General features: G+C 38.0%; 1 protein-coding gene across 1 annotated transcript in view; it reads right to left on the bottom strand.

The window, feature by feature from the left end:
- Positions 1-359: 359 nt before the first annotated feature.
- The window catches only part of SUCLA2 (succinate-CoA ligase ADP-forming subunit beta), a 28896-nt gene continuing 2143 nt past the window's right edge, over positions 360-27112 (bottom strand). The window contains exons 2-11 of the mRNA XM_070933145.1: positions 16335-16512; positions 15059-15158; positions 14504-14666; positions 12629-12757; positions 11648-11786; positions 9719-9880; positions 9461-9603; positions 4389-4509; positions 3604-3692; positions 360-1151 (exon numbers count right to left, since the gene is read on the bottom strand). Of these exons, the coding sequence (XP_070789246.1) occupies positions 1077-1151; positions 3604-3692; positions 4389-4509; positions 9461-9603; positions 9719-9880; positions 11648-11786; positions 12629-12757; positions 14504-14666; positions 15059-15158; positions 16335-16512 (1299 nt within the window). The 3' untranslated portion in view covers positions 360-1076. The remainder of the gene's footprint in view (positions 1152-3603; positions 3693-4388; positions 4510-9460; positions 9604-9718; positions 9881-11647; positions 11787-12628; positions 12758-14503; positions 14667-15058; positions 15159-16334; positions 16513-27112) is intronic.

Below are 27112 nucleotides of genomic sequence, written 5' to 3'. Positions count from 1 at the left end.
TAATATATTGAGTGCTATAGAAAACACTGCTATTCTTGAAAGGGTAGTGATTGATATTATATGTTTATATCTTTTTCATAAAAGATAAGAGATAACACATATTGATAGAAGTGATGTAAAAATTATACACTTACACAAGTGTCATTAATTACATCAATTGTCTGCTGGTTTTGCAAACAAAGGACTTCATTATTTGGGGTGAAGTCCAAAGTAAAACTGTCTCTTGCATTCAAAGTCAACTGAAAGTAGGTCCATAGAACTGAGGCTCTAATCCCATTATAGTTGGATAAATTATCTATTGGAAATTTCATTGCAATGTTTAAATAAAAGAATGCTGAAAAATAAGACTAAGAACAATGCTGAGCTTTTTAAAATTTTATTACTTTATATCATGTCTGCTTAGCACTAAGATAAATAAATTTTATTTGTTTACAAACAGAAAACTCCATGGTACCAGAAATTAAAAATTAAGTGTTACAGTATTTGCTGTAGTGGTTAAGTTACAGTGTTCAAGGAGTAGTTGCTTTAGAAAACAATAATTGGAGACATACACTGTTCATAACTAGTTAAGCGAGATGCTCCATTTATTCAGTGTACTGCAGAATATAAATACCTTCAATGCATTACCAGTATATGCCAATCATAATATTCTAATATTTTTGTGCTTCCTGAATTATTTCTCAACGGCTGTTGAATGCTGCAAGTGTAACTGCTCATCTCTACTCTCAACAGTCTTATCACTTGGTGAATTATCAGAGAGGCAAAGGGAAATCCTATTCACATCAAATTTATATTTGGAAAAAACAAATCCATATTTTTGTTTACAACAGATATATTAAGAACTGCTCAGTTTGCATTTGGAAATTTAAGGAACTAAGATCTGTAACTTAAGTAATCGGCATCAAACCATTCTTTTACAATAAACATTCTATTCATAGAAAAATGAAACCTGTATGTGGTCATCAACACTACTACACATCAAATGCAGACATACATAAAAGTTGGAAAGGGGAGAAGAAAAGCATTTCAGAGAAAAAAAACACGCTGAGGGATTAGGATATTAACTACCTACTGGACTAAATTGGCAACTGAAATTTAACATCTACTTGGGCTTGTTTTGCTAGGGTCACTATTTCAGAAAGCTTCACAACCTGGAAGACAAAACAGAAATTACTATGAGATAATCTCTTCAAAAAAAGTTGAGGCAATATATACTTTTTCCTACATGCAATATTAGCGAACCTTTATTAGTTGTAAGCCCACTTTTCAGTCAAGCTCAAGTTATTGCCAAGCTGAAAGATAGCCTTAAATCCCCTCTTTTAGGCAGGTACCTAAATTGATTAAGTAAAGTAACTGCATCAAAGAGATTGGCAAATTTGGACAGGTTAGGCCAATATGATGGCCATCTTTGATCAGTGGCTTTCTTGTGGTTTTCTGAAATGTGTATATAGTCATGGGATCTGTATCTAAGTTCAAGTTATATTTCTTATAATCAGAGATGCCAGTTTCAACATCAGAGATCCATCTATTCTTCCACTCAGTCCATATCATTTCTTCATCTTATCATTTCAGTCTTATCAAAACTGATTTTACTCTTCAGATATTTTCAGTTCCACATAAATCATCTTGAAAGTTATAATTCTGTGGTTGGCTTTCTGATCTACACCTACACACACAAAAAGAACCATTAAAGATTTTGATGTTTAATCTGTAACTTGTGACAGGTCATCAGGGCACTGAAACCCAAGAGTGATGCTCCAGCACAGAGAATTAATATAGTGAACTTTATACAATTGAGAAGTAGTAAATTAAGTATACAAATTAAGTAGTAAATATATACAAACTAAGCTTGAATACATTTATACAAATTCTACAACAGTCTGAATTTCTTAAGCATATGAAATATTGTCCTTATACATGCCCCTATTAACAAACTACAGTGGGGCAAAAAAGTATTTAGTCAGCCACCAATTGTGCAAGTTCTCCCACTTAAAAAGATGAGAGAGGCCTGTAATTGTCATCATAGGTAGACCTCAACTATGAGAGACAAAATGAGAAAACAAATGCAGATAATCACATTGTCTGATTTGGAAAGAATTTATTTGCAAATTATGGTGGAAAATAAGTATTTGGTCACCTACAAACAAGCAAGATTTCTGGCTCTCACAGACCTGTAACTTCTTCTTTAAGAGGCTCCTCTGTCCTCCACTCATTACCTGTATTAATGGCACCTGTTTGAACTTGTTATCAGTATAAAAGACGCCTGTCCACAACCTCAAACAGTCACACTCCAAATCCACTATGGTGAAGACCAAAGAGCTGTTGAAGGACACCAGAAACAAAATTGTAGACCTGCACCAGGCTGGGAAGACTGAATCTGCAATAGGCAAGCAGCTTGGTGTGAAGAAATCAACTGTGGGAGCAATAATTAGAAAATGGAAGACATACAAGACACTGATAGATCTGGGGCTCCACGCAAGATCTCACCCCGTGGTGTCAAAATGATCACAAGAACGGTGAGCAAAAATCCCAGAACCACACGGGGGGATTTAGTGAATGACCTGCAGAGAGCTGGGACCAACGTAACAAAGGCTACGATCAGTAACACACTACGCCGCCAGGGACTCAGATCCTGCAGTGCCAGACGTGTCCCTCTGCTTAAGCCAGTACATGTCTGGGCCCATCTGAAGTTTGCTAGAGAGCATTTGGATGATCCAGAAGAGGATTGGGAGAATGTCATATGGTCAGATGAAACCAAAATAGAATTGCTTGGTAGAAACACAACTCGTCGTGTTTGGAGGAGAGAGAATGCTGAGTTGCATCCAAAGAACACCATACCTACTGTGAAGCATGGGGGTGGCAACATCATGCTTTGGGGCTGTTTCTCTGCAAAGGGACCAGGACGACTGATCCGTGTACAGGAAAGAATGAATGGGGCCATGTATCATGAGATTTTGAGTGCAAACTTCCTTCCATCAGCAAGAGCATTGAAGATGAAACGTGGCTGGGTCTTTCAGCATAACAATGATCCCAAACACACCGCCCGGGCAATGAAGGAGTGGCTTCGTAAGAAGCATTTCAAGGTCCTGGAGTGGCCTAGCCAGACTCCAGATCTCAACCCCATAGAAAACCTTTGGAGGGAGTTGAAAGTCTGTGTTGCCCAGCGACAGCCCCAAAACATCACTACTCTAAACGAGATCTGCATGGAGGAATGGGCCAACATACCAGCAACAGTGTGTGCCAATCTTGTGAAGACTTACAGAAAACGTTTGACCTCTGTCATTGCCAACAAAGGATATATAACAAAGTATTGAGATGAACTTTTGATATTGACCAAATACTTATTTTCCACCATAATTTGCAAATAAATTCTTTCCAAATCAGACAATGTGATTGTCTGGATTTGTTTTCTCATTTTGTCTCTCATAGTTGAGGTCTACCTATGATGTCAATTACAGGCCTCTCTCATCTTTTTAAGTGGGAGAACTTGCACAATTGGTGGCTGACTAAATACTTTTTTGCCCCACTGTATGTACTGTATGTTGAGAGTACCTGTGTGGTTAAGAACCAATAGCAAAAGTATATAGAAACGTTTTCACTCACCATTTTAGCAGCTTCATCCAAGTCATCACAAGCAAGTATTTTCAGACCACTGTCTGTTATTAAAGCTTTGGCATCATCAACTCGTGTACCTGCACAATTATATGGTTGTTTCAGGATTACAATACTACTTCTCTCAATTTCAATAATGTACAACATTCAGCTGCCACACCATTCCTTCCTTCCCATTGATTTTTCCCATAATTTATAGGCCTCTAAGGCTCTAGGAGCTGACTTTAATGTCAAACCTCTGTCAAGAATGCATTTCTGAATTAAACTGAATTATCATTCCAGCCTAGTTTTTAGGTACAGGCCAATAACCAACAATTTGATTGAACACAAAGCTTCTACCTGTTTATAAGTAGAAACAGGCTTAAACATGAACGGTGGAAAACTCCCAACAGAACAGAATTTTCAATTGTTCTCAGTTCAATACTAGAATTAAGTGTGCCCCCCTCCCCCCCCCCGGGACATATATTACATTTAAGTTATCTGAGGAAAAACTGCTTGTAAGCATAACCAGATCTCACTTGGTAACTGCTTTTTACAAAGCAAGGATATTGGGAGTGGGGAGGTAACGGAGTGCAATACTGCATGTGGTAGAGAGCTAAGGCAATTGCTCCAGGTCCATATAGCTTTTTAACATATGAATATTATTATTTAAATAGGTATTAAGATTTTTTTTTAACTATCAATGGATGGATGAAAAAAGCAAAGAGGTCACTCACTAATAGTTTTGGATTCATATTTGAATGCTTACCTTGCATTCAAATATTTGGAATGCTTACCTTGTAACCGTACAACAATAGGTATTTTTAGATCCAAATCTTTTACTGCCATAATTATGCCTTGGGCAATCACATCACATCGCATAATGCCACCAAAAATATTTACTAGAATAGCCTGAACCTATGTAAATAAGTAATACATGTCATCATAAGTTGAAGAACTATGAAAAGTAGATATTCTTTAAGCTTTTCCAATGTATATAAAAACAATTTGTTTTAATCAATTTTTGAAACATAAGCAACTAAATAACTCTGTAGAATATTCATACATCGATCCTTCACCCTTATAGGAATGGGTTGATTTCTACATAATGGAATACACTTAAAAGATTCAAGTTGTTCCTTTTAAAAGTTATTATTTATTTGGATTCTTCCTCCTTAAAACAAGGTGGCTATCCAGACTCAAGGAAATTGGGGAGGTGATCTTTTGCAAGTCTTTTATTCTGACAGAGAGTAAATGTTATAATTACACATGAAATGCTAATTCCATATTCACATTTAGACAGGCATGCTTACTTAAAATAAACAAACAAACAAAAAAAAAACCAAAAAAAAAAAAAACCAAAGACCTAGCAAGCAATTATCAATCCAGGAAAGCTCAAATAGGACCCAGACTAGCTCCATATACAGTACTTCTTGCAAAAAGAAGTTGGTACTTTATTATTGCTTCTTCACTGCTCTTGGAATTGGAAGTTTGTAAATATTAGTGACATATTTTCAATTTAAATAGCGAGCTCTGGCATATGCAGCAAATCAATAGCATAGGTAGATTATCTAGATCAGGGGTGTGAAACTCAATGCCCGGGGACCAGATCTGACTTGCGAGGTGCTTAAATCTGGCCCACGGGGCCACCCTAGAAACAGCAAAGGCCTGGCCCGTGGTGCCTCTGACAGTGAAAACGGAGCTTGAGAGGGCTCCTGAGCTCTGTTTTCACTGGCAGAGGGTTGCAGGAGGATGTCACAGTCAAAAATGGAGCTCGCAAGGGCTGCAGGTGGCCCTTCCAAGCACCATTTATGCTGGCAGAGGGTTACAGGAAACTGTCACAACCAAAAACGGAGCTCAAGAGCCTGTTTTCGCTGATGTCACATGAGTGACATCAAGCTGGCCACGCCCACCCTAGCCCCCCTGAGGTCAAACACAACCTTGATGTGGCCCTTAATGAAATCAAGTTTGACACCGCCGATCTAGATTATAGTTCTAGTAGAACTAGAAAAGGAAGAAAATAATGTTTGGTGCCAATAGTTAAAGCAAAGATATGAATCTTCTTAGGAAAAATCTGCAGATATTCAAACTTAAAATTAAAAATAAACTAAGCATCAAATAGGCTGAGACTGGAGATAAGGTGATATTGGGAATTTAAAAGCATTTTAAAAGTTGGCTTGCCAAAAATAGGTAATACTGACAGAAGCTTGTTGAAAGAAGTTTTAAATTTTAATGAAATGCAGCAAGGAGTGAAACATCAATTTTTGTCTCGAAAAAAAGCAAGATAGAAGGGGGATAGAGAGAGTGTCAACAGAAAATTATTAGTACATTGCTGGTTTCTAAGACATAATTATATGTCAATAATCTATATTTCCTAAACTTATTTTGGAAATACAATTTGTTAGCAAAATACATGTCTATATTTTGGCAACATGGAGAGATAGAGGAAACTGTATAACATTTAGCAACCTTAAAATGATGCCACTGCAATCTTTTCAAATAAAATGACCCACAATATTCCCTACTAAAAGTTTAAATCGGTCCCATTGTGCTATTATTGTGTTATTGTTCTTTGTTTTTACTTATTCTTGGTCTCTTGGCTTCTAATCTTGTGTTTGCTGATCAGAATCATGATTATGACTTGTGGTTACAATATGTAAATTGATATAACAAATAAATAGACAGTGTCCAATGCTCAAATATTTAATGTATTGGATAATTACCCTATGGCAACTAGTGTTAGCAATAGTGGATTTCTAAAAACCATAAATTGAGTGAATAGTAAATGCCTGGAAGGATAAAGTGGCCTATCCTCCAAAATATAATAAAAAATAAAGTGTATAGTTTAATAAAGAAGCAAAGCAGGTGGCAGAATATAAAGGAAAAACTACTGAAACAATATTTGCAGCCTATATTTCTACAGAAATATTTCTATTTTACATAATTGTGTGTATAAACTGCCACATCTTTCTGAGTAGAAAAACAAATATATTGAGAGATTGTTTAAAAGATTGAAAATCAGAATCCAGGAGGGCTGAGTAAAAGTGAGTTGCTTATTGACTGCAATGTCAAAAAGCTCTTGGAGAAGCCCTCTCAAACTGTGATGATATGTGAAAGTGGGGCTGCGGCAGAAAGAAACATTTCAGTCAGTTAGGCAGCAGACTCTTAGGTAAAGCAATAGACCATGCTATTCAAAAGGGTTCTTTTTTGCAGACAGAGATTCATAGGGCTAATCACAGCATATTATATGTATCTGGCTGAGTTTATAGCCATGATGGCGAACCTATGGCACACATGCCACAGGTGGCATGCAGTGCCCTCTCTGTGGGCATGTGAGCCATCACTCCAGTTCAGCTCTGCCACGCATGCGTGTGCCTCCTGCAGGCCAGCTGGTCATCGGGTCTCTGCCGTGCATGAACGGGGCGCATGCAGGGGGCTGCACACGCATGTGCGTGAGGCGTGTGTGGCAACTGGCTCGTATTTATAACAGTTGCAGTGTCCCAGGGTCAGGTGATCCCCTTTTGCAACCTTCTGATAAGCAAAGTCAATAGGGAAGTAAGATTCACTTTAACAAATGCATTACTAAATTATCAACTGCAGTGATTCACTTAACAACTGAGGCAAGAAAGATTGTAAAATGAGGCAAAACTCATTTAGCAACAGATATTTTGGCTTCAATTGTGATCATACGTGTACTGACTACCTGTACTGTCTTCATTGGAAAAGCTGGGATACATTCAGAGATGTATCTGCCTGTAAAACAGCCCATGTTGAACTGTATAGCAGTGTCAAACATTAGCACAGGAAATATTTTATGAATATAATTAAAAAATGTTTTATATGTTTAATAAAGTTTGCCAAATTTCAATTCCATGGGTGTTATGTGTCCCAGAGTTTGGACAAATTCTGCAAGTTAGCTAATTTGAATAGCTTGGTTTGAAAATATTTGCCCTATGATCATCATTTTATAGAATGGAAAAGAATATAAGAGCTGGAAGTGACCTTGGGGATCTTCTAGTCCAAGCCCCTGGGCAAACAGGAGACTCTCTACCATTCCAGACAAGTGGCTGTCCAGTCTCTTTTTAAAAGCTTCCATGGATGGAGCACTCACAACTTCTGAAGGCAAGCTGTTCCATTCTTCTCACCGTTAAACTTTGCCCAGTTAAAGGTTATGGGATCGAGAGTTTTAGTAGTATAAAGATCTGTGATGGTGAACCTTTGGCACGCGTTCCAGAGGTGGCACGCATAGCCATATTGGTGGACATGTGAGCTCAGCTCTGGCGCATAGAAGTAGGGAAACAAGCTGTTTCCTGCCTCCAGAGGGCCTCGAGGAGTGGTAGGGAAGGCCCATTTTTCTCTCTCCCCAGGCTCCACAGACTTTCTAGGAGTCTGGAGAGGGCAAAAATGGCCTTCTCCACCCCACTCAGGAGGCACTCTGGAGGCCGGAAATGGTCCGTTTGCCAACTGTCAGCCTCCGCTTTTATACTGCTTGCTTGCTATGGCTGCCATTGAAACGGGGGGAGGGGGGAGCTGTCCGGATAGTTGGGAGGGGGGAAGTGAGCTGGTGGAGTAAACTGGAGAAAGTTTTCCTCAATGTTTCTCTGCAACTGGGAAGCATGCTGATAACCAGTCAAGGTCAATTGTCCTGGCATACCAGAAGGATGGAGCCATCGGAAGCTGCACCCCACATGATCCCTGAGGGAGATGTGGATTGGATAATCCTGACTGGACCATTGGGGGGTGGGTTTTAAGGATGGTTTCTATATGTGATTTTCGCGCCTATTGCCTCAGACCTTTCTTTTCTTTGGTTGCATTCAGTTCATACTCAGTAAAACTACCTTTCTCTATGAAAATGGAGTCGGGGGTTTTCTTTCTTGAGTACTGAAAGGAGGCATACCTGACAGGTGGGACCAGAAGGCCTGTTTTTTGCTGTCCCAGGCTCCAGAGCCGTTCTAGGAGTCTGGGGAGGGTGAAAACGAAAGGCTCTGGAGCCCGGGGACAGCAAAAAATGGGCCTTCCGCTCCCACCGGAAGTTGGCAAAGGGGCCGTTTCCGGCCTCCAGAGGGCCTCCGGGGGTGTGTGGGGAAGCTGTTTTCGCCCTCCCCAGACTCCTAGAAAGGCTCTGGAGCCTGGGGACAGCAAAAAACAGGCCTACTGGGCCATTGCGTGCCAGGAGTGGGTGGAGTGGGGGGGGGGTTCGTGCGCGCATGAGCGGGGCACATAGAATTATGGGTGTGGGCCGGGCACCTGTGACACCCCCCTGCTCCTGGCACGCGATGGCAAAAAGGTTAGCCATCACTGATATAGATGATATGGAAGTATGGGCATCTACTATATTTAGATTTAGAAAGGTTTAGCAGGTAGCAGAGACTACAACAAATTAATGAAAGCTAAGCAGAACTAGCTTTAGTCAGTCATTGAGTGGGAAGCTGCTAGGGAGCCAGATGTATACATTTTACCATTACACTATACAAATTTATAGATAAAAGAAATTTACTTGCATTTAGGCCTTGGCAAAACAAGGACACAGACAACTTCAAAACTGGCTTCCTCACAGAGTGCACAAGTGAATGTGAATGTCTTACAAATATTCAAATTAAGATTTTAACAATTAACAAACAGTAATACGATTTTTCTACTCAAGACTATAAGCCTGTGCACACTTTTTAGTAGACAGCATACTGAAAGCTTTTTGAGACTTGTTTCTGAATATGAGAATACAGTATATGAGATTATGGTATCTATAAATACTCAATAGGTATTCTGACAGAAAAAAGTCCTTATTTATGATACACTAGCATTTGGGTCCTTCAGCTCAGAAAGAGCTTTAAAGAACTACAATGAAATAAATCAAAGATTCTGTTCATACCTTTTTATCTGAAGTTATAAGCTTAAAGGCCTCAGTTACTTGTTGCACTGTAGCACCACCTCCGACATCAAGAAAATTTGCTGGAGTGCCTCCATGAAGTTTAATTATATCCATTGTAGCCATTGCCAGACCAGCTCCATTCACTAGAATGAACGTGGGGTGGGCAGAGAGAAAGACAAAGGATGAGGATAAAAAAGAATCACTACGATCCAGAGCACCCATGTTTTGAGCTTCCTACATTGGATGAGCAAAACATACCCAGGCATCCAATGCTTCCATCTAATCCTATGTAATTGAGATCTGCCTTTGCTGCATCCCTGTCTCTTTCATCTTCCTGGGTCCAGTCCTGCAGGTCGAAGATTTTCTGCTGACGATAAGCCGAATTGCTATCAAAATTTATCTTTGCGTCCATACACATCACTTGGAAGACAAATAAATTGTGTTTAGACCCCTTAGCACTAAAACTTAAACTTCTCTCCTAGAAAAATATGTTCTGGAAGTTAGGTGTGATGTCACACTACTCTTTCCCCCCTCACTAAATGCAGTTCTGCAAAATGACAGATAACTGCATTCTTTGTGATCTAAGATAAGTCAGTGTAACATGTCTGCCTTCTATATCGCAGGTACTTATTCTGAATTTTTGTTTACTTTTAACCTTTTATTTAAAAAGTACTGGGCAAGGTTGTGTCAAGATTCCAGCCACCCTCGTCTTTCTCCATCCCATAATACTCTGAGACCCAAGTAGGCTAACTTCTAAATGACTGAATTCAAAGAACCATGGAATTAGAAGGGCATCAACTACAGTAGAAGAACACTAAAGATAGCTGTCAATGCTTGAATTCAAATATGTAGATCTAGAATCCATCCCTTTTGGAGGCAGTCTGTTTCATCAACAAACAGCCTTTATCATCAGATTATTCTCCTAAAGTTTAGTTCAGTGATAAGAGTGGGGAACAGGGCACCTCTAGAGGACATTCCACTCATTATCATTTTAATAAACATGGAATAAGGCGAGGGATTATTGTGAGTCAGCAACCTTTGCCGTTCAGATGCTTACCAATTATAAGAGGAGTTTTATCTAAATCCTTCCCTTTTGAGGGGGATTTACTAAACCCACTGGCTCTAGTCCCACTATTTGGAGCCAAGAAATTGGTTCCTTCATCTGTGGCAGCTTTCAGTATTTGAAGATGGCTGTCATGTCACCTCGTCATTGACCTTTCTCCAGACTAAACGTCCCAACTCCTTCAACCTTTCCTCATAGTATTTGGTTTCCAAGCACATCATCAACTTCATCACCCTTCTCTGGATACATTCCAGAGAATTTGTCAACATCCTTCTTAAACTGCAGTGCTTACAACTGAACACAGAATTCCAGGTGAGCTCTGACCAAAGTAGAAAAAAGTGATAAAGTGACCATTATTCCTTGTGAATTGGACACTATGCGCCTTGCCAGTTTAACTGCTGTATAATGCTAATATGAAACTGATCTGTATTTAGATTTGGTTTACAACTCTAGAATCTTTCTGCATTTTATGCATGCACCCATCCTTATTGTGCTGTATCTTCTCTGTTTCTTTATCCAAAACTGATATAAAGTTAGTAAACACTACGTTGCATTTCATTTGTCACTTCTTCAAAATAGATCAGAGTCACTGAGGAGCATTCATTGCAAATACAATCAAACAATTACGACAGATAAATATCTCCATAAAATAGTACAACCTTCTCTATATTTTACTAATTTGTTAAAAAGAGTATAACAACCTTGCCAAAATCAAAATATATTACATCATAAGACTCCTATGATGTACAAAAAAAAGGAGGCATAATTTGCTTTCAAAAAGTCTATGCTTATGATGAACGTTTTTAAAAACGTGGCATAGTTTTCTGAAGAAACCATAGATTGAGGCATATATAATGCTAAGCCATCCTTACATTTAACCACAGATGCAATAAATTGGTCCAAACACTAGAATACTAATGATATATAGCATTTTACAAGAGTACCATTGTGAAGATTGAGTAGCAATATGGACATAAAGATTGCCCTTCCATCATACCATAATATCCCAAGTAAGTTTTATTGTTCATAATTTCCTTTTTAGTGAAAAGAATAGAACTTGGATACTGAAATTTAAGATTTTTATAAGTCACCATACTAAAGAAGTCCATAAGAAAGTACTTTACCAATCCCTGTTGAATCTTCAACCATTGGATTTATTTCTACCATAGTGGCATCAAATTTAATGAAAAGGTTGTATATCTTAATCATATTTTCAGCTGCTTCATCTACCAAATTAGCAGGAAATCCCATTTTCTGGGCTAGCTAAAAAGAAAATAAAAGAGGAAGACAGTAAGAAACCAAATACTGTATTATTTTATATTACAAATAAATATGCATAGCATATATCTGGGACACTCAACAATAAGTGTCATCTGCTCTCCTCACAGATGAACCATATTGCCAAAATTCCTGTTACATTTCAAAAATTTTGGAAAAACCCTGATGAAAGCAATACAGTCACATGTAAAGCATGAAGCCCCTCCTTCTGTAAATTTGTGTGGTGATCCTCAGTGAACATCCAGTCATTCCTCTTGAGGAAAACAAAACAGAAATCCACTTGTAGTATAGCTTTGATTAAGCATTGTATAACTAACAAACCAAACAAAGATAAACTAACATTTTTGTTTTTGTTCCTAATTTAATTCTTATTTTTAAATTTTTATTTTTATGAATTTTTAAAAAGTTCCAGAATGCATGTACATCTTCCATTAAAACTATATTGAGAGCCTGTGAATTATGAAACTGATGAAACTGCTAATTAATGTAGACAACATTAAGATAGATGGGCTGAAGACCTAGTTCTTATTGAACTTACAAAAATGATGATGGCACTAAAATCATTTAATATATTCTTGAAATTCCCATACTGCATCTCTGTCAAAAAACAGGATGTTATGCAACAAAGCCCACATGCAAAACAAAATATGCCATACATTGTATCAACATATTCTGTTTAAGGACAAATTACAACGTTCTATATTGCAGCTTCCTTCTCATAGAACATTTCCCTGGGCATCTATCCAATATATTTTTATCAGTTCAATAGGTTGCATCACTTATGTTATACACGTGCTGTCACTGAGCAAAAAGGGCCAGTTCATTACCCTGATGGCTTGTTCTTTTTTAATGCCTTCTACAATGTCAATTGGTTCCTTCGCGATTGCATCAGGATTTTCGGCAGCCACATCTTCAATATTGACACCACCCTGAGAACTGCCAATGAGAACAGGCCCCTGAAAACAGGAAGTGTGTTAGCAAATTAGTACTATATTAGTACTGTTTAAAACCAGAAACCACATTCATACTCTGTTTAGCCTCTTTAAGGCTTTAAGGCTTTTTAATAGGCTTCCAGACAATAGAGCTATATATTAATGGTAACTAATGAGGGTGAATGCTTGTGACTGAATGGAAGACAAATCAATAAAAGTTTATTAATATAAATGTGATAGCCACATAATTTTAAATTCTGATAACTATTCCAGCCTTCTTTGTTACATCAAAAACCCTGTAGTAGAAATCCTGTAGGAAAATATGCATCATTTATGGATTTTTTATATAAGCTGACTGTCAAAGACAATAAGAGTCTGGTATCAACTTGTAGTACAGTACATACAGGTAAGGATTCCAAGCAGCTTTAACAGTTTTCATTTTATGCAAAAAGCTTTTAATCCAGAGGACAAATACTGTCTATCCACATATTTCCAAATATCCAACTATCCCTCAAATTCTTTACAAGCCATGACCCAAAAGTGGCAAGCAAGCTATCATTTTATATTTTTATTATATTTAATTCTATAATATTTATTTATTTATTTATTTATTTAATTTTTATTTTAGGAAAATTATATTGCTGCCTATTCTCACATGGCGACTCAACGCGGCTTACAGGAATATAAAAACCTCATATATAAAACAATGAAACTAATAAAAGATAATGATCACATAATAAATAAAATAATAACTCCCCATCCCCCACCCTGGCAATAACAAATCACATGAGCCATTTTATGGGCTCCATCCTGCTCTGCGTTTCCCAGGCCCGCTGGAGAACCAAATTTTCAGAGCCTTCTGGAAGAGTGTTAGAGTGGGGCCATTCTACTCTCTGGGGGAATGATGTTCCAGAGAGAGGGAGCCACCATGGAGAAGGCCCGTCTTCTGGGTCCCAACAGGTGTATCTCCCTAGGGCAGGGGTGTCAAACTTGATTTCACTGAGGGCCATATCAAGGTTGTGTTTGACCACCAAGGTGGGCATATCCAGCTCAACATCACTCATACTGGGTGTGCCTGTGGTGGCCCAAGCGTTCTGCCAGCGAAAATGGGCTCCCAAGTTCCATTTTTGGCTGCGGCGGCCTTCTGCAATCCTCTGCCAGCGAAAACGGAGTTCATGAGGGCTGCCCATGGCCCTCTCGAGCTCCGTTTTTGGCTGTGACAGCCTCCTGCAGCCCTCTGCCAGGGAAAACAGAGCTCGGGAGGGCCACATGCAGCCCTCCTGAGCTCTGTTTTCACTGGCAGAGGCACCATGGCCCAGTCCTTTGCTGTTTCCAAGGCAGTTCTGTGGGCCAGATCTAAGAACCCTGTGGGCCACAACATTTCTTGCCTCCCCACTCTGGTGGGTCAGGTAGATGTGACTGGCAAAAGATGGTCCCTCAGATAACCTGCACCAAGCCATGAAAGGCTTTAAAGGTGACAACCAGCACCTTGAATTGCACTTGGAAGCAAATCGGCAACCAATGTAACTCAAGCAGGAGAGGTGATACATGTGTACACCAAGGTTTGCACAAAACCATGAGGGCCGCTGAATTTTGCACCAACTGGCGCTTCTGGATGCTCTTTAAGGGCAGCCCCATGTAGAGCGGGGCTACTTAATATAAAAGTATACTAAAGAAAACTGTAAATTATATGATTGACTATGGAACAAGATTTTTATGTAGCAAAATATTTTCACACAGTAACAGTCTGTACTAGGCAGATGCACTTGCCTGAAATGACCGTTCCATGGTTATGGCAAAATAGTATTCTCTCCTGGGATATCTGCGTTCACAAATAAATACTTGATTGCATATCCTTCCCTTTTCTCCTGTTTGTTTAGTAAACAACTTTTTTCCAATCATTTTTGAGGATATCTCTTTTGCTTCTTCTGGACTAAAAAAAAATCAAGTATTAAAGATAGAGGAAAGTAGAAATAATGTATTTTTTAAAATTGCATTCAATTACGAAAAGATGGCGAACGAGGCTGCTGGGACTAGATATAAACTTTAATTACTAGGTTCAGAGAATCTCTTAAAACCAGTTACTTAGAATTACAAGTGGAAAGATTTGTTTAGGTTCCCTCTGTAAATCCCATAGGCATTATCTGTCCACTTGGATTCCAAATGTAGAACTACATAGATCATATCCAGCATTGCTCTTCTTACAGTCAATTTTTCAAATAACAAACATGATTAGAATTCTGATATTGAAATAATTCAAGAAAATGTCTGAATGTAGTAGATTTCTAAAATTTAAAATAGCGTTCATCTATTGATTTAACTTACGAAAAAACTATTTTCACTCCTCCTTTAAGGCCACCTTCAAATGTTCCTTTTCCCCTGCCACCTGCTAAAACTTGTGCCTTTACAACAAGATCCTTTGCACCTAGAATAAAAAGGGAAAAGGCAAGAACTATCTTAATTTAAATATTAAAAATTGCATGACATCTTTTAATCTATAGCAATTGTACATCTAGTTTTGAAAATCAGTGACAAAATAATGCATTCTAAGACAGAAACTATTCTTTGCATAATGAAGAAAAAAATGAAATCAACTTTTTATTATTGAAAAATATCCTTGGTGTCAAGCTAGAAAAATATACAGCTCAAGAAAGATTCCAATAAGATTATGAACTTGTTCCTCAAGATGTAACTTTGCTGTTTGCTTTTTAACTAAAACAGGTCAGAAGTGCACTAGCTGTTAGTGAAAGGAGATTACTATCACAAATGCTTCTGTAAACAGTCAACTGAGACCAAATATTTCACTTTTAGATAAGCTTAAAACAGCAGCATGGGGTTGTAGGATGTTTGAGCATTAAAATGCTCAAAATATTTTAGCACTTGTGGAACAAAAAAAAAGTGTTAACAAAAAGTTTGCTGCCTTTCCTTTTGACCTCATTCCCAATTAAAAAGTAATTAGGTTTCACATTTGTATTAGTATGCTTAATCATGAAATATAGCAAAATAAAATCCCTACCGCCTGAATGACTCAAACTTAACTTTTAGTCAATCTCTTTCTACCCAACTCACTTCACAGGATTGATGCTGTGGGGAAAAACAGCAGGAAGGAATATTGGGTATGCCTTGAGTTATATATATAAATATAGGATAAAAATTTAATAATAAACAGCCACTATCAACACTTGAACTGTAAAGAACCTCAATCATAAAGATTGTTATGCAGAGACAGCTTCTATCATAAAGCTGTACTACTTTTTAATGGATTTTTTTTTAATTAGGTGATTTTTAATATTAATATTTTTTAATTTTTAGATGTTTTAATAGTTTTAATTAGGTTAATATAAATTTTTTAGTAGTATTTATCTGTTAATACCAATTAATTCCAACCTGAAGACCTGTATTCCTTTTACAGTAGCTTCTTCCCAACATCTACTAGAATAGCTAAATTCATATGGATAGACTCTGGAATGGGAGTTAAAATAAACACATATGTTTAAAATGGCCTAAATCTCATGATTTTGGTATTTTTATTTGAAGAATGAAAACAGGATACTGCATGAACTTATAAATGTTATTATATATATTTCCTTTAGTCATTTACCTATTTTTTTTGCAATGTTGTAAGCTTCCTCTGGTGTCTGTGCAACCAATCCATATGGAACAGAAATGCCAGCATCTTTCAGTAATTCCATACTCAGGTACTCGTGCAGTGATAAATTCCTTCGTTGCTGAACTTGAAATACACGTCTATTAAATAAAACTGGATTTCCACCTATAACCTGTGGAAATTAGAACACAGCTTTCAACTGAACAAAAATGTTAATTAATCCTTTAGTATTATTCTTTCAAATAAGCAGCCTGACATTTGCAGAAGTATATTGTACAGCTACTAACTGGACCAAAAACCTCTGACTCATAGAAATTCACAGGCTAGATGGAAGCTCTGTTTCCCCAAATATAACATTTCCAATACTGAAGGGTCCATATAAACAATATATGATTACAAACTATCATGTGATTAAATGCTTTTAAGAAAGGGTCAGGTCATGTGTTGGACTTTGATCTTTTGGTCTTTGAAATTTGGAGATTTTTTTTTCCTGTTCCAGTTTTCACAATGCTGTCAGGTTCCGGCAATTCACGGGAAGAAAGCAAAGGATCCACAGTCCTGATTTGCAATAGGTTTATCTTCGCCACGAATAACTCCGGCACTTAACTGATGATCACTGTGTGAAAACAAAGTCAGGGCTAACCGCCCAGTGCCAGCCCACACCATTTAAGCCTCTCCCCAGCCCTGCCCAACCACCTACATGCGCACTCCACCCATCACGTGAAACCCATCAGGCTCCAAACAGCTAGGCACACCCAGCGTGCAGGCACCCGCCCCGCTTCTCAGCTGTGTGGCTGCTTCACAGCTGTTCAGCCGTGAATTCAGCAGCAGCAACTGTCTTGGCCTGTCTTCGCCCATCCGACTGGCGGCAATCAGGTCTGGCCTATCCTCACCCATCCGGCTGACGTTCTGGCATGGTGCTTTGGTGGGTGTGGTGCGGCCGCGTGACACTCAGTTCCCCACTGGAATGGCAGTCCCGGCCTCTCCTTTCCCCACCAGGCACACTAGGGCTGACAAATGCCTTTTACCACTTCCTATTGTTCTTTAGTTTCTTTGTACATAAACTATGTATATTGAATCTAATGGATTGCAGATACATATAAACTATCAATATATGAATTGAGGAGATTTTTGAGAAAGGCTGAAAGAGGAAATATGATAAATTTGCTTGTATTTTATGATTTTTGTAGATGAAAAATGTGTATGCCTTTTTTTCTTTTCCATATATTTCAGTGCAGTTTTGTTAAGAATCTCTGTATGGACATGTGTATGTATATATACGATAACATACATACACATAGTTATTCTAATTAGTTTGATGTAATGAATAACATGTCACGTTTATTGAAAAGGTAGTTACAAGACATTTCCACAAGACAAAACATTTCCCTTTCCAGATGTTCCTTTCGAAATGTCTCAATCATCTGATTAAAACATCCTAAAAGCTTTAAAATGAAGCTTCTGGGTGAGGTTTCTATGATGAACTGGGCACTCCGAAGTAGCAGAGATGGTGTAGCAACTGTGAATGTTGCCCAGTGTTGATTTCTGGTGGACAAAAGTCTTTCTGCATAATGGAAAAAATGGGAAATTGCCCACTTGTGTCCTAGAAAGCTGCTCCTCTTGAGCAGACTGTAGGATGAAAGTCTTGTGATCTTCTTTTGAGTAGAGCAGCTGGGGGTCAAAGGAAAAAGAGCTTGCTTGAACTCTCAATGTGCAGTTAAAAGACAGTAAGTTCAACTAGCACTCACAAAAGAAATATCCTTTTGCAATAGATATTGCCACAGCATTTTAAATTGGCTTTACATTGTATCTCACTGGATTGGAATCAGGTTTACCTTAGCTGCTTACCAGAGTGCTTTAGCTCCTACAGTTCTGTTTCTATACCACAGGACCATTTTTGAAGTAGATGCACCAAAGAATAACTGCAATAACATTGCTTCCTATTTCTCTTATCAACCAGAGCACTGACATAATTACTGATTAGGCAATGGTTAACATTTTTAAGATCTCCTAAAATCCAACTGTATTTATTTTATTTATTTATTACATGTATTTATATGCCGCCATTCTCCCGAAGGACTCAGGGCGGCGAACACAAGTTAAGAAACAAGTACAATAAAATCATAATTTAATACAAATAATTAATTAGTAATAAATAATAAAGCCCGGAATCAGTCTCAGCCTATTTGTTTGAAAAGCCAAGTCTTCAAGTCCCGACGGAAGGAGCAGAGATCAGGAGCCGTCCGGAGCTCAGTAGGTAATTCATTCCAGAGGGTGGGAGCACCCACCAGAGAACGCCCTACCCCTTGGCACAGCAAGGTGACATTGGCTCGCCGTCGGAACCCTGAGGAGAGCAGCCCTATGTGAGCGAATAGGACGGTGAGAGGCAGGCAGGAGAAGGTCATGCAAATATCCCGGACCTAAGTCATGAAGGGCCTTATAGGTGAGGACTAGCACCTTGAAGCGGACCCGGAGAACCACTGGTAACCAGTGCAGCTCACATAGGAGGGGTGTTATATGGGAGTAACGAGGGGCTCCCATAACAACCCGTGCAGCTGCATTCTGAATCAGCTGGAGTCTCCGGGTGCATCTCAGGGGCAGGCCCATGTAGAGGGAATTGCAGTAATCCAAGCGGGAAGTAACCAGGGCATGAGTGACTGTGCGAAGGTCATCTCGGTCCATGAAAGGGCGCAACTGGCACACCAGGCGAACCTGTGCGAAGGCCCCCCTGGTCACGGCCATTAGATGGTCTTCTAGGGATAGCCGAGCATCCAGGAGGACACCCAAGTTGCGAGCCCTATCAACGGGTGCAAGTTTTTCCCCATCTATCAAAAGTGATGGAGCCTCTGAAACCTGAGATGCCGGCATCCACAGCCACTCAGTCTTAGAGGGATTGAGTTTGAGTCTGTTTCTGCCCATCCAGGCTCGTACCTCCTCCAGGCAACAGGACATCACAGAAAGGGTATCTCTGGGGTGGTCTGGGGTGGAGATGTATAATTGGGTATCATCAGCATTATAATTGGGTATCATCATCAGTATGCCATTCTAACTACCCCAGAGAAGACAGATTTAATTCAGTTTAATTCAGATGGTATGGATCTCTGGCAGTTTGCTGACAAAATTTTAAAAAGCTTACAGAACCATTTGAAATATCTACTATAAGTTGAGTTAATGCCTAGCTAAGAGCAAAGTGTCAAAAAATAGAAACTACCCGAACATCTAGGAACCAAGATTGAGATGGCTTTCTTAATGGCAGAGATTCCCAAAACTGGAGAGTTAAGACTAAAAGAAACTTAACTCCCATTGAACATCCACAGTAGACCCTTTCCAGAAGTATCAAAAGATGAAGTATTTAATAGGTAAGTATCAGTCCTAGCCCAAGAAAGATATAACACAATCCAGCCAAAGTTCAGTTATTTTCTTACAACTTGTAGACAGAACCTTGCCAGACTAAACTTAATCAATAGGAGATTCTAGGAAGTGGCTATCCTAAATCTCTTCCTCTTCTCATGATCCAGGTTGGGATTGTGCCATGTTTTGTTTTACCCCCACCCCCCTTTCCTTCCTGGGAACCTGCTGTGTTACTGTGTTCCATCACTGTAGGACTTTAGCCAAAACACAGCTTGAATGTAGTAGAGAGATTACATTAACTATCTGCCTCACTGCAACATCCATTGATAAATTGTATCACTAATTTGGAATACCATTACACAGGGTGGATTTGATTTAAATTGAGTTGATTTAAATCACAATTTAAATCATGATTTAAATCACTAGTAAAAAGGCTTGATTTAAATCAACTTGATTTAAATCATAATTTTTAAAGAGCAACTGTCATCTCTGCTACTCCTTTGACCCACTGTTGACTCACTGATAGTCCCAGTGTTGCAGAATATACAGCCTCATGCTACATAACTAAGCTCCATTTCATGCTGAATAAACTAAATTATTTATGTATCTTAAATAGAAAACTATCTTACGATAGATTTTTACCCCAAAAGTTTTTTATTAAAATAAATTCGATAAAAATCAAAAAAATCCGATTTAAATAAAAAAAAATCCGATTTAAATCAAAAAAATCTGATTTTTTTGATTTTTTTAAAAAAATCATTGATTTTTATCCACCCTGCCATTACAAGTAATTCTTGATTTATGACAATTGGGATTGGAATCTTGGTCCTTGAGTGGTCATTAAATGAGACACTCATGTGACTGCTTGGCTCAGCAACTGCAATCCTTGTATCCCTGGCTGTGTTAACCAATCTCCCAGGCCATTAAATAGATGGAGCAAAACCCAAGAAAAACTGAAATTCTTCTGGCAGCAGCCTATTTGGTCTCCAGTATTCCTGCAGCCCAGCTCCCTTCCATACACAGAGGAGAAATCCTTCATGAAGCTGCAGGAGTGGACCTGAAATCTTTGAGATTTCAATTCTGTTCTGGCAGCCTGTCTTTTCCCTTGCCTCTGTGCACATCTGGCCACTGTAAAATATTATGCTGTCCCTCCCCCCCATGTATGGTGACATATCGACATTTCGGGAAGCCAGCAGGAAAGGTTACAAGTGGAGGCGGCTTGTAACAATTTTCCCTCATAGCCTTCTGCAGAAATAGAAGCACCTAACGCCACCCCTTCAGTATGTCTAACAGCTCCTAATGATGCTCTCTAGATGATTAAAGAAAGGGGAAAGGGAAACACATCCAGCAGATAATGGGAAGTTAGAAGCCAGTCAGGAAACAAATTGTTTAGCAGATTAGAGATGTGTTGTTTCTCCACATTATTCTCCACATAACTGAGAACACATTATTCCCCACATTACCACCATCTCACTGAAGTATTAACTCTTATGTCATCACCCCAGTGTCAACATGTAGCAATCTTCACTTATTCTGTTTTTTAAACAATTCAAAAGCAGGGATTCATTTCAATTAAAATATAAGCACTTCAATACAACCACATTTAAAAAATACTGCTTAAAGAAAACCTCTGAGAGCAAACCACCATTTCTTAATTTTCTGTCTATTTTATAATAATATTGTTCAAAAAGAGTCAGTTTGGTGTAGTGATTAAGGCATCAGGACTAGAAACAAGGAGACTGAATGTTCTAATCCCACTTTAGGATGAAGACAGCTGGGTGACCTTGGGCCAGCCCTTCTCTCTCAGCTCTAGGAAGAAGGCAAGGACAAGCCACTTCTGAAATCTTGCTAAGAAAACTACAGGTTATCCGGGTAGTTGCTAGGAGACAAAACTGATCTGAAGGAACTCTTCTCCCAATACTATCCAAACAAACACTCAGCAACTACATATAAACAAAGATCAGGATAAAGACACACATACACCTTAAATCTGAAATGCCTATGGTTCAACTTAACTAAGCAGAGCAAATGTCATAATGGATGGCATTCTTGATATAAATTCTGTAAATAAATTCCTAGTGTATGCTGCACCCTCAAGATGGCATAAGACTAAGATCAGTTGATAAGGAGTATAAAGTCATAGCACAAGTATTATATCCAATAGCCAGATTCTATAGGGAGTTTTGTTTGTCAGAGTAAGTATGCTTAATCTGTCTTGGTAGCAAAATGACAGCTCCTTCGGAACAAATGTAATATTTTTAAATTGTACCCTGTTTCCCCTAAAATAAATCATCCCCTGATAATAAGCCCAATCGGGCTTTTGAGCGCATGAAATAAAATAATTCCCCCCCCTGAAAATAAGCCCTCCCCGAAAATATTTAAACTCATGCGCAGCTAGTCCCTGCCATTTTCTCTGGTTTCCTCCATGCACCCCAAAATAATAAGACCTCCCAAAAAATAAGGCCAAATGCTTATTTCAAGGTTCAAAAAAATATAAGACAGGGTCTTATTTTCAGGGAAACACGGTAATAGCAAAGATAGCATGCTGCAATAATCAAATCTAAAAGTAATTCAGAGCAATCTGTGTCCAGGAACAACTGTAACCGGAAAGAGGCACTCTTTGTTCTGGAAGCCAATGATGGCTCTGGCTCTCTTGTCCAAAACAGGCAAATTCCCAAACTAGACAACTATGTTGCTTATTGGGATATAACCTCAACATACTGGATTTCAACTAGCCTACCATTTTCTCCAGATATTAATCCATAGCACAGTTTATCATAATATTAAAAGAGAATATGAGATATTTAGAATAGTTTTAATGTTACTCCATTTCTTCTGATGATTGCTCCTGAAAGCTGCATAAAGATTTCAAACAACATTGGTAACAGTATAGAATCCATAAAAACTTGACTTTCACATGACTATGGTATAACCACCCAATGGTCCCCTTATGATCACACCTCCATATATGGAATGGGACCATTGTAAAAAACAAAACAAAAACCCAATTTCCAATGCAAAAAGCTGGCCTGGAATGATATTATGGTTAACAGAATCAAAAACCACTGAGAGGTCAAGAAAAACCAACTAGGTTGCATTCCTTATACTTCTCTTCCTATATAGCTTATCCAATAGGTTTCACAACCAAGACTTGAAACCAGATCAAAACAGAACTAGATAATCTGCTTCTTCCAAGAGCATCTGCAGTTATGTAGCTACCACCTAAATTCCTTTCACCTGAAAGGACATATTAACAGAGTAATTACTGTTAAGATCCAAAGAAACCAAAACTAATTTTTTTATTTATACACCACTTATATTCAGCAACTTTTCCTTCTTCAAGGATGAAGTTACCTCTCTTCCAACCTGTTCAGCTAATCCTCTGAAACTAGATTAACTCAGCCGTGATGTGTAGGAATTGAGTTGAGATATAGTCTAACACAAGTTTCTTGTCCATATTCTCAGGTCAAAAGAACTGATAATTCAACATAACCAAATCTTGGATATGCATAAAAGTATGTTCTAGCCTCTATTGATTATTTTTGTGCCATTTCTGCTATCTGTGCTTCAGCCATCCTCCATCCTACCTCATTTTCTGTAAATCCTTTGGGAACAAGTGACGTTCCAGCATCTAAAGAATTAGCAGTAGTGAAAAACACTAACTTTTATCCTATTTGAAGCAGCAGAAATAATTATACAAGAAAACAGAATATACATAGATTCCATTTGGATTACTCTAACAAGAAAATGAGAAGTACAAAATGTAACTCCGCTATGTGCTGTGGTAACTTTAAATTGAAACAATTAATGTTACAGCAATGACAACTGCTTGAAGACACTGCATCACCTATGAGGAAGAGTAGGTGGTTCAGAATTTTTTAAAGAAATACTTGTGAAAAATTACTCTTATGTTAAATAAAAATAAGGAAAGGCAAAGTCAATGAAATCACCACCAGCTTCCTTTGGTTATTTGAGTCCATGTTGGCACTGAGACTTAAATAATCATCCTCTCTTGGCTATGCTTGCATGACATAGTGAATCATAAATTAACTAAGCAGATTTTAACTTAGTGTATTGTGTAACCTTAATTGTTTTAGTTTACAATTCATGTGTTGTACAAATCCAAAAAATCAGATTAACAGAGAAAAACACAGTTATGATTAAACATGAGCGTGTTTGGCAAACATATCCTACAAATTGCAAAGGCAAGATAAGCAGGTTAAGCTTTTCCATATAAATATACGGCTCACATATACTTTCATGTTTTTGGTAATGAATACTGTTTTCTACAATGAAGATCCTTTTAAAACTAGAATCTGTCTTCTAAATTATTAACTATACTTTGTAGTCTGGGGTCATCTATATGTCTGATAAACAAATCTTTACATTATAAATCAACAACCTGCATCAATGATGCCAACCCTTTTTAAAGTGCAGAAGAGCCATTCACTAATGTATAATCAGTTCGCTGACAGTAAAAGGTTGGTTTCCCATTAGAAACTGAATTGCCTCACTGCTGTTCCTTCTTCCCAAAGACTCTGTCCCACATGTGTTGCCCTGAGCCGAATCATTAAGAGAGAGAGAGAATTAGGCTTATCTTTGGTCTTTCAAAGACTTCAATTATTTTTTTCCCGTTTTTTTCCTAGTAGAAAACATGCAAGCAATTACAGCTTAGCGGGAACCAGGGGTGAAATGCTCCCAGTTCGGACCGGATCGCTTGATCCGGTAGTGATGGAGGCGGGTGGTTTGGAGAACTGGTACCAAAAATCCCTGCCCCCCCCCACATGCCCAGCTGAGCCGCACAATCATCAGAGGCTTTTTTTTTCTTTTAAAAGCATTATTTCTACAACCTCTTTGGCCAAAAAAATGCTTTTAAAAGTAAAAAAAAAAGCCTCTGATGTTCGTGCGGCTCAGCTGGGATCATCAAAGGCTTTTAAAAGAAAAAAACCCTTTTTTTCTTTTAAATGCCTCTGACATCCAAGCTGAGTTGCCTGATCAGCAGAGGCATTTAAAAGAAAAAAAGTCTCTGATCAGGCAACTCAGCTTGGATCGTCAGAGCCTTTTGAAAGCATATTTTTACAACCTCTTCGCCGAAGGTTGTAGAAAAAATGGTTTTAAAAGTTTTAAAAAAAAGGCCATGCCCACTGTCACATTAACCCCCCCCCAGCCACACCCACAGAACCGGTAGTAACAATGTAAAAATGTATGAACGGGACAATTTTCAATATGACAGCTGAAATAATGAACTGATCTATTCTTTTGGCCTGGCAATTTATAAAAAGTTGAACAGAACGGAGCTTCAAGACAGAAGATCCCAAGGATATTCAAGGTCACATTCTTGTTCAAGCTGACAGCAATGAGAACACATTGAGTATGACTATTTTCCCTTTCTTCTTCCAGGAAAACCCCTTCTCTTTCAAAAGGCACATTGTCTTTCATCTACATAACCATCTATCCTAAGTACTCATATATACAGTAGTGGCCAAAATTGTGGAAACCTTTTGGAAAAAGTGTATTTTTGAGGTTTGATGGCTAATAGCATCATTTTTGGGGGGGAGTAGTACCATAAAATTATATATTAATGGAAAGATAATTTAATGAAGAATGTAATGCTTTTCAACCTTTGTTTGAGAGATAAAAGTGGATTTTTTTTGTAGAATTCTAGATTTTAGGCCAAATTCCTGCAGTCCTTGCACCCAACTTCACATTGCATTGCGCCATTTCATCTTGTATGCACCCAGATGATTTTCTTCTGTCACATAGGCACAGTCTCTTAATTCTTCTATCATCACTTGCTGTTGTGCACCTTTTCCTGCCTTTACCAGTGTGGTTTTGTGGTGACTGAGTCTCCTTATACCTCTTCAAAAACTTAGAAATGCCACCTTTGGTTAAGTTTCCACCAATTTTCTTCTAATTTCTTTATAACTGTAGCCTTGTTCACTTAATAATACTATTTTACGTCACTTTCTGGTTGACCAGTCAACTCTTTGCACCATTACTTTAATTTTATTATGTTTTACAAGCTCACTAAATGAAAGAACACAAATACCCCAACCAACTTGATAGCATAACACACTGACAAATGTCCTCCTCTCAGCTTTAATACATGATATCAATAACTGAATCCTACTGTGATCTGATTGGCTCATTGCCAAAACAAAATGACACCTGATTGGCTCTCTAAATACTAAATACTCATGCTCATTGGCTACAATCAGATGAAGGAAAGCTACCTGATATCAATACCTAAGCTTCCCTTTTTTTGGTTATTTGGTATAACTTTTCCTAGAATACAGATAATTGAACAAACTTTGCTGCATTACATTCTTGATTAAATTATCTTTCCATTGATATATAGTTTTACAGTATGTCTCCAAAAAAAATGGTGTTATTAGCCATCAAACTCAAAAATACACTTTTCCCAAAAGATTTCCACAATTTTGGCCACTATTGTAAGAAACATAGAACCTTCCTAAAGTGATCTCAAACCTTTATTAGGCTAGCTTTAAAGGGTACAGTTCATCTCTAGTAACTTGTTTTGCATTATTTTTCTGAAAATAGTTAAAACAGATCTAAGTAAATTAAATGTACATTCATTCTCTAAATTAAAGGTTTAGATAGCAAATATCATTCAAGTATTTTTCATGGGTATTTATTATAATGCATGTATTAAATTTACATCCTTCCTTTCCTCCTGGAGGTCAAATAGGATGCAAAAAATTCTCATCTGCATTGTCCCCACAACAACAGTCTTATGGGATGGGTTGAGCTGAGAGACAATGACTGGCCCCAAAGCTTTTACTGTGCTTCAATGGCTGGATGTGAATCTGGTTCTTCCCAGTTCTTGTCCAACAGGTTAGCAAATACTTCGTAAATATTTTCCCCCGGCAAGCGATCATAAACTGCTGCACATAGAATAAATTGCCCTATTTTCAGCATTGTCAGATATAAATCTGCAACTCAGAAATAAGAAAAAAGGAGGTTTTTTTTTAACCAAATGGAGATAAACCATTAAGCTAGTCTAATAAAGATCAGGCAAAAAACAACATAGAAACATTTCTTTGGCAATGTAGCTAATGACAATGCACAAGCCATGCATATGAAGAAACTCTTAGCATATGGAAAGGACAAGCAGAAAATTGAAGATACTTGATTATATGCAGGAAATTATTTGTTGGGAAAGCTGTAAAACTTTATTCAATTTGTACATCTAAATTTATGATCTGTCAGAGACCGCAAAAAACTTTGTACTTTTTCTTGCCTTTGTTTGGTATGAGTTACTGCTTTGGTTCTGTAGGCATTCTATTTCTTAAACTTGGTAATTACAATAACTTCTAATTTTGCATAGTAGAATTATGTACTGTTACTGAAATTTTAAAATATTTTTGCATATTCAAATTACTTATTTAAAAAATTACATG

The sequence above is a fragment of the Pituophis catenifer genome, unplaced genomic scaffold, assembly GCF_029215685.1.
Source record: "Pituophis catenifer annectens isolate HBS135680 unplaced genomic scaffold, rPitCat1.0.hap2 SCAF_1, whole genome shotgun sequence".
NCBI lineage: Eukaryota > Metazoa > Chordata > Lepidosauria > Squamata > Colubridae > Pituophis > Pituophis catenifer.
Note: the sequence above shows the minus strand (reverse complement) of the source record. Positions and strands in the feature narration are given on the sequence as shown.